The following is an 8,860-nucleotide window of genomic DNA, read 5'->3' as shown; positions in this document are numbered from 1 at the left end:
CGTACTGCATTATTTGACAGTGATGTGTAAAGATGTCAATAAATGCTCATTGCAAACCTTGTCCAAAGCTGACATGAGAAAGAAGGATGTTTGCAGTATAGTTAAAAGATCTAACTGTAGGCTTTGGCCTGTTAACTATTAGTCTTCATTACTTGCATTTCTGACAACTACATCATGCTACAGAGTCAAAATGGTGGCTATGTGATCTTAAGATAAATTAATATGCACCCCAGCTCAAATCACACCAGTCATTTTTACATTACATACTGTGTTTCTTTAACCACAAAGGGGAAAGCAGTCAGTGCATTCCCACAATAAGTTTGATCATGCAAACAGTCCATTGTTGAGCAGCCTACAATCTTTTACCTCACCTAGGCCTTTGTGTCCCCGCATCCCAACACTAGATGAGTGAATATAACTCCTATGAAATCAAATTCTAGAATAGTTGCTGGGTGGTTATACAGTGCATTACTTTTCCATTCCTTGGTAGGCCTATGGTACAGATTAATTAATAATTTGTGAGCATGCACAAGGCCATTCATAGCCTTGGCTTGCACAGCAGGAAATAGGCTACAGCTTCGCGGTGGATTTTGATGAATTTACCAGAGTAAGGTAGACCTTTGACACACTGTTGCCTTCTTTTTATGTTTTATTTGTTTCTTTCTTTTCGTGTATGTTTTCTTTCTCCGTTTGCTCAGTTTGCAGAAGAAAAAGAATACTTCTCTGACGTCATATCCATAGTCACTTGCTCCTCGTCGAGGCTGGACGAATTTATTAAACTCTCACATAACGTGTGTGTGCGCGCGCACGTGCTTGCGTGTGTTTTCATTGGGTTGGGTTGAACTTGTGGTGACCCAGTACCCCTAGCGAGTTCCCCACTGTTCGATCTACACAAGCTTCCTCCTGGAGGGCAACGGTCCTTCCGTTCCTCAAATGTGAGTACTGGATATCAAAGAGGGTAAATGTGGCTATGAAAAAACACCTGGGTTGCCGACCACTTTTCCCTCAGTGTTTGCATGTTAATTCTAGGTAGCTTTATCCTTACCACAACTCTAGTAATCAAAGACTTTAAAATACTTGATCTTGTACTGACAAGACTCAGAAGCTTTCATTGTAAAATAAAAGATGGGTAGGGGGTGTAGGACTAACGTTAGCCTTTAGTTGCAATGCGTTTGCCACACACACTCTGCGAATTTTGACACACACTGAACTTTGTTTGTAGTTGAAAATGGACAAAACATTTGTAAAATTGACATTCATGAAAGGTGTGTTTTCAATCTGAGACTAAATACAACATGATCAAATATGAGTTATATGTATTTTATTAATTGCTGTCACTCAAAATGGTATGACTGCAGTGACTCTTCAATGATGCTATCATACTCAACAATCGTATCTCTGAACCTGAGAGTTAGTGCATTCATCAGCAGACTGAATAACTATCCTGAGCACAACCTTACACCATGGCATTTAAATAAAACGATTTGGTTAATTCAGGGTAACAATGACATACAGTACATGGGTCGTAAAAAAGACAGTCATAGCTCATGATAGAAGTCTGAGAGTAGTTTGAGAATGATGTAAACTTAATTGACATTTTATAAACAATTTAATCCACTTCTAACACTTTGGAACTCCCCCCTCCAGACTTCTGATGACAACTTGATCTCATAAACCTAATGTTTACATAATAAGGCATTTGGTTTAATATTTGGTTAATTCAGTGTAACACTTTGATCAGTCATCAATAAGTAAGGCAATTATAGTTCAAGACACAAACAGTGGCCCTTGATTGAAACTTCACAAACAATTTCATCCACAACATTTTGGAACTTTCCCACAGTCAGATAACTAAACAAAAGGCACAGTGTTTATACTTAATATCATAAAATACATTAGTGCAATTAGTGACTGTATCCTATTTACAACAGATAACAAAAGCCAAAGGTGACAACTGAACTCCTGAGTAAACCACAGTGATGTGTTCAACCCCTCCAGTTATCGGCTGTGGGAGAGCTTGATTGGGGAGCAGGGAGGGGATGAAACTGGAGAGTTGAGTTCTGATGATGGGGACGAGTCCGAGTTCTTCGATATGGGAAGCACACACATCCCTGTAAGACCTTCTTTCTCTCTCTTCTTCTGTTTCATTCTTCTGTTTTGAAACCATATTTTCACCTGGGTTTCATTCAGGTGCACACTATGGGCTATCTCAACCCTTCTTGACCTGGTGAGATACTTGTTGAAATGAAATTCTTTTTCTAATTCTGTTAACTGCTTGGTTGTGAAATTTGTTCTTGGAATTGATCCGGCGTTCGATAATCCATATTCAATAGCTTTACCTGTAAAATAGTAAAATAATAATGTCAGGTCTGTGTCTTTATAGTCAGTTAAAGTTAATCAATGATATGTTTTATTTGTAATGTTCAATTATAGAGTAGCATTTACTTACTGATTTTGGGGTTGCTTCTTTTGACTTTCATCCAGTCAAATGTATTTGCCACAACTTGCGGCTCCTCTTGCCTAGGACCAGTTCTTGGACAATTCTCATGGGATGGTGATGAATTCTGATGACTGGCAGCAACGAATCCTCGCGATATCTTTATGCTCTGCCACTGCTGGTTTGTTTCTGTAATATCGTGGTAGTAGGTCTCTGTGGGATGGCTGGGGAAAGGACGGTTTCCTGAATATGCCGGGTTCATGCACTGGGTATGCACCCTGTTCTGTTCCACGTCGTTGTAGCATCCATACGCCAAATTATAAGCAAGTCCCTGATCCACGTAATTGCCATCAGATACAGATGCGTCGCTATCGCGTGGCACCTTAAACATACCTTGATGATGCACTCCTCCTGATATCGATCGACTGCTGCTCTGGTGGTCCAGCATACCTGACGAAAGTCTCCCAACTATCTCCCCGTGGTACTGAAGTGTCCCTGGTTTGTGTTCGTCGTGACAGAATTTCGCAGGCAATGCCATCATGTCGCCTTCGGAGTAGAAGTCTAAATACGAGCTCATGTTGTCCCTTGTAAATCGGCTTTGTAAATCCACCAGAGGTTAATGATTGCCAGCGCCCCTTGTCCTCATTAGTTAGCCTACTGTACTTCCTGGCCCAACATGTAAATATGACCCACTACTAAGCAGGCGTGGTCTGGGCCCGTTTTATCCAATCAGGGCCACAAAGTGGAGCACCCAAGTGAGCTGCATTTAACTTCCTTCCCTACGGACCGGCAAGGATGTGCATGAACTATAACTCCAAGTATTTTCCATATAACTGATGGATATATTGTGTATGTCACAACAATAATCATTGTTTGTGTTATAATATGTATATAAGCTCATGTTTATAGTTACTGTGAAGTAAACAGGAATGGGTTGGGGGTTAGACATCCAATGTTTTGTTATTGTAATCATTATTACCCGTTTTACTGTGTGAAAATGTAATAGTCGCGCTCGCATGCCTCTACCACCACTACTACTTGTAGGCCTACTACCATAAAGATAACAATAAACTATTACTACTAGGGCCTATACTACTAGTAATGCTAACAATAAACTATTACTACTAGGGCCTATACTACTAGTAATGCTAACAATAAACTATTACTACTAGGGCCTATACTACTAGTAATGATAACAATAGTGACAATATCATATTTGTTTATTTATAGGCCCATATAATATTTTTATGATACTTTGTTTTTATAAATATAAAACAACTCAACATTTCATACAGGAAATTTCTGAAAAAGAAAGCAATCAGACATAGGGAGGCAGTAAAATGTATATCTAGGAATTTTTTTAAATCATAAAAGTTATATTAAACAGGTTAACGTTGCCAGTATTTATGTGTCAAAACAAACTCTTTGACATATTATCATGTTCACAATAAATTTTTATTGTTTGAATACATGCCGAATTCCACACATACGTTTTCTGAAGTAGGCCTAGTGACCACAAAGCATGCACAGGCCTGCCCTGCAAATGCCGACAAGGGACTGAAATGATGGGGGTCCACGGATATATGACTAGCCATGCACATAACCCCCATTTTGATAGAATGAAACTTAGCTATGTATGTTCAAGTGATACTGTGCCGCCCAGATACGCACTATGTTGACAGCCAAGTACTCTAATGCCTCCTGAATAGTACAGTTTCTGTCAACAATATCAGATAGGCCTACCAAATACAATTTCGAGATATATGAGAATATATATGAGAACAGTCTAAAATAACATTGTAGGTCTTCTGTACAATAACTAATTTGAACATATTTGGACCATATGGACACATAGGCCTTTGTTTACAACCATGTGAGATGGGGACTGGCGGAACTACAGAGAAAGTTGCTCTTGGTTGATGCTGTAGCGTGACCTATGACAGGCTACACCTGCACACTCTACTGCACACTCCACTGTAACAATACATTCATTTCCCTCTACATTCCCTTTGTATTAGCTATAAGCTTCATAATAATCTTGCAATAATTAACTGAAGAGCATGCTTGAATGTCAAACATATTGTTGACTAAATAAAATATATGTGCAAACCATCCCAGCACCATTACGCATCATAAACCTACTAACGTTATGGCGCATGTGGGCAATCTGCTTCACATTTATGGTGTGTCCATGTCATATACAAAACGAAAATATCACTGAAGGAATCACAGGTGCCCAGTATCCTTTATGGAAGGATCAAACGTACATTTAATCTTAATTCACTCTTTGAATCCTTATTTGAATTTGCTTCCTTCTTTGGAGAGAGATTTATTTTTGGCTTTACCCAATTATAATAGCTCCAGCGATGGTTGGGTGCTGTGCGCATAGTCCATTATATCAAGGTATCAACGTCATCATTATCTGGAGGGAGAAAATGTATGAGGAAAGATGAAAGGACAAGCTCACCGAGGGTTAAAATGGCCGCCATTCACTGTGTCGAACAAGATGGTACTTCAGTGCCTCTGATGTAGGCCATACAATCACTGCAATTAAAAGGCTGAGATTCTATTTTACCATATTAGAAAAATGCCAATTGTTAATCATGTGCTATAAACAGCTTTCGCGAATTACTTTGGTTTAATTTCATTCAGACGTTGAATCAGTCTATAATGTTTTTTCTTATCTGAGGAATTGAATGCATTGAACCCATTTTCAGACCCACTTACTTTCTCTCGACGCCATCTAATGATACCTTCGGTGGCTCGTCCCTCTCGTCCCTCTCATTCCTTGATATTTATTAAGCCAGGTCTGTGTGCTCTTTGGACATCTACCAAAGTTTGGCCTCTCAGTTTGAAATGTGTTTCTAGAATTTGGAATGCAAATGCTTTGTTCACAAGGAGGGGGAATCAGTGTGGAGTCTGAAAGCGACGAGTTTTTGATTAATGAGCTTTGAAATGTCTTTCCAGGAGGAAGAAAGGGTGTGCGGCACTATGCTAGAGATGCCTAGCTCAACATAGGCTACCGCTGCCTGCGTCATTCCTTTGTCACTCACTAATGTTGAACAGACTATTGTAGAATATTAGGCCTATACTGTGGCCTATGTATTTTTCCAATTTACAAATATTTTGTTAAGCAAATATTTTCTTAGTGCTCTTCAAACGTAGAAGAACAGTCCAAGTGCTTTCTTTGGTTATAAGCCTATACAGTATGTGGACTTGTTTAGCCTATAGTTTCAAATAATGACATTTTGATAAAGGCAAATCCTTATATAAATGTTGAAAGTGTGGTCTGCTTCACGATAGACTGTGGTAATAAATCAGCAACTTTGAGATTAAATATACCTTTTGGAAACAAAAAATAATTAGAAAAGGCAAATTAATTAGACGTCCCTGTCAAAAATGGAGCTTACATTGTGAAGAATATGCTCTTCCTGCGCAATTTGACTTCAGGCTTAATAGGAGTGTCTGTGAGTCATGGAAAATGTGCATTTCTTCAGCACCAAGCAGAGACATACACGGTATCTGGTTTCTCTTTCGATTCAATTTCACTCTCTCCTCATATGTGAAAAATGGATAGTTTTTCCATATGTGTCTGATTTGAGCAAAGAGACATGCAATTTCTTTGTTTAGGCTATAAGCCCTCTATTTACTATGTAATTATACTTCAAAATGGTTACGTGGCAATTTCATATAGTCCCAAACAGCAAGTGGAAAGAATAGGTCTACATGTTCGTATTGTTTTCTCATGTTTCTACGTGTGTTATGTGTATGGACAATAACGGTGCTTTTAACCCATTTTGTAAATTTAAGCACTTTATTTACAAAATGTTAAACACAATAAAATATAACATTTTCATATCATTAGCGTTTCATAAATGTATGCATGGACAGTCCAACTGATGAAATAACAATGACGTGATATGAAAATTGGCAATGACAACAAATGACATGCTGGTGTGTTACATTTCTATAATATTCGGTATTTCAAAAGGCTACATATAACTTTGTTTTTCATAGAGGCATTGACACAAGATGAATCATGAAAAATGCCCCAATATTCCAAGATTTACACTTAGGAGTTTCTACTACAACAACATAAAACCACCAGCCACTGAAACCATATCTTAAAACTAGCATTCACCAACAACCTGTGTACCTATTGAAGAGCTATGATGTCAAAGTCTGTCCAACTATGTTGCATAAATTCTAGATGTCCATATAAATAGGCATATATGTAAATGATAAATAATGTGTGATACAAAAATCGTTAAATAATACATATCGTAAAGGAGATAAATGCAATACAATCTTGGAAAAATAAATAAGACGCTTCAAATTTAGAAAATTTGAAATTAACAAACAGACAGCTTAGAGTTTTTTTTCTATAAAATCCATCCCTATAAAGATGGGTGACTACTGTCAGATCTACAGGACTTACCTTCAAGTAATGTTATGACATTTTCAGTCCCCATACTGCGCATTGCACTTCAGAAAACGAACAACTGACAAACAAACGGCCTCCCCTGCGCATCCTCAACAGTCAAGAAAAATGTACCACAGCTATTCTTAGAAAATAATTACACAATAGCATTAATAGTAATATCAATAATAATACTGGGTAATACACATGACTCACTTGTAGTGTAATCATATAAATTACTTTAGACTAGTGAGGTAATAAAAGAGCGTAACATAATTTGGGCACACAGATGGAATCCTCACATATTACAAATGCGTTAGTTTAGGCGCTTCCTGAATCCTTCCCTGAGACGCATGATGAGAGGTGAGGTCTGTATATGTGGGATGGGGGTCACAGGGTCCATGGTGGTGGTTGCCTGGAATCTGAGCGGCACAGCTGTAGTCCACGCTGGCGGATGAGGGATGAGGGAGATGGCCGAGGTTGAACATGGGGCCCGAGGCTGGCATGGAATCAACGAAATTTCCCCCAACGTACACCGGACTGCCTTGCAAATTAGCGTTGGCAAAGCCACCATTGCCTTGCATGCTGTGGTGTTCGTATTCGGAGCCCGGATACCTTTTTTGTTGCGGTATGCAGCCACCTAATGGTGCCGTGTACGCAGCCAAGCCGTACATGTTTTGCTGGGGTTTGGCGAATGACGGGGGCGAGGGAGCATCATAGCTGAGGCTGTTTACATTTACAGAATATCCTATGTGATTTGGGCCACTTAATGGTGGGCTTCTGTCCGGGGAGTGTCCGATGGGAGAGTGCATTATCCCCTTAGCCTTCTGATCCTTTTTGTATTTCATCCTTCTGTTTTGAAACCAGATCTTTATTTGGCGCTCAGTGAGATTCAATAAATTAGCCATCTCCACTCTTCGGGGACGACACAGGTACCGGTTGAAATGGAACTCCTTCTCAAGTTCTACAAGTTGTGCACTGGTGTAGGCAGTTCGGACCCGTTTGGAGGCTGGACCAGGTGGGCTTTTTTCATCGCAGGACTCACCTGAAAATACATAGTAAACACCATAAGTCTCTTTATGTATTATGAATGATTTCACATAGGCCTACTCAATTGCCTAAAATGACCCATGCGCACAGTAGAATAATCGCCATTTTACGCACGCATTACGCACCACCATGTCCAGAGGAATCATGCTGAAACACACACACACACACACACACACACACATATACACACACACACACACACACACACACACACACACGCACACTGTACCTTCTGCAGTTGTGCAATTGTTGCTGCTGTTGCTTTTCTGTTTGGCGTTCGATCGCGTCTCCTTCATCCATGGGAATATTTGCTTGTTAATGACTGGGGTGGCAGTATTAGAAGCATTGTTTGGAGGAGATTTCTTCTTCTGAGATGAAGTGTTGCTGGAGTTAGGGGAAGATGCCGACAATGGAGGTGCCTGCGGCTGTTCACCAATACTCGACTGTTGGCTGTTTCCTTGGCTGCTACTTGGTCGCATGCAGTTGCCATTCATGTCATTGTCTTTATGAGTTGGTGGCCGTACAGTTGTGGTTTGTATTGGACAAACTGGACCCTGATAATCACTCTCAAGGTTAGAAGTGGGGTAGGGCTGGTGAGTTGGGCCATACATATATGAGTCGGATTTGGGGTAAGAATAGCTTCCAAAAAGTCCAGAATTATCGTAGTATGTAGCTTTCTGCATTGTGAGGATTCAAACCAAGAAGGCCCTATCCAATGGCATGGGTGTTCTTGTATCACGTGATTGGAGTTTCCCACAGCCTCTGTATTCCTTGACCTACGAAGAGAAGAGTTGTTAGGCTCATTATGCAGGCAATATGAATTGAACGTGTACTAAACCCATGCTCAACCAGGATTGAGCATACACTGTACTTTGGGTTGAAAAATAACCTTCCATCAATAAAAAAAAAAACATGAAACTATATGTCCTTTTCTGGTATTTTTTTTCGTTGGT

At 39.7% G+C, this 8,860-nt stretch overlaps 2 protein-coding genes across 2 annotated transcripts; both read right to left on the bottom strand.

Annotated features, from left to right (window-relative positions):
* Nucleotides 1-1,998: 1,998 nt before the first annotated feature.
* On the bottom strand, nucleotides 1,999-3,014 carry LOC311143417 (homeobox protein Hox-A1-like; the record flags this gene model as incomplete). The annotated part of the gene is made up of 2 exons (XM_084179238.1): nucleotides 1,999-2,339; nucleotides 2,450-3,014. 2 exons carry the CDS (start codon nucleotides 3,012-3,014, stop codon nucleotides 1,999-2,001), a joined length of 906 nt encoding a protein of 301 aa, XP_084035364.1.
* Nucleotides 3,015-7,162: 4,148 nt separating this feature from the next.
* Nucleotides 7,163-8,590, bottom strand: hoxd3a (homeobox D3a; the record flags this gene model as incomplete). Its single annotated transcript, XM_084179071.1, has 2 exons — nucleotides 7,163-7,902; nucleotides 8,137-8,590. The coding sequence occupies 2 exons, from the start codon at nucleotides 8,588-8,590 to the stop codon at nucleotides 7,163-7,165; spliced, it is 1,194 nt and encodes a 397-aa protein (XP_084035197.1).
* Between the last annotated feature and the right edge of the window lie 270 nt (nucleotides 8,591-8,860).

This window comes from Coregonus lavaretus (genome assembly GCF_964263955.1).
Source record: "Coregonus lavaretus genome assembly, chromosome: 16".
NCBI lineage: Eukaryota > Metazoa > Chordata > Actinopteri > Salmoniformes > Salmonidae > Coregonus > Coregonus lavaretus.
This window is presented reverse-complemented; position numbering and strand designations above follow the sequence as displayed.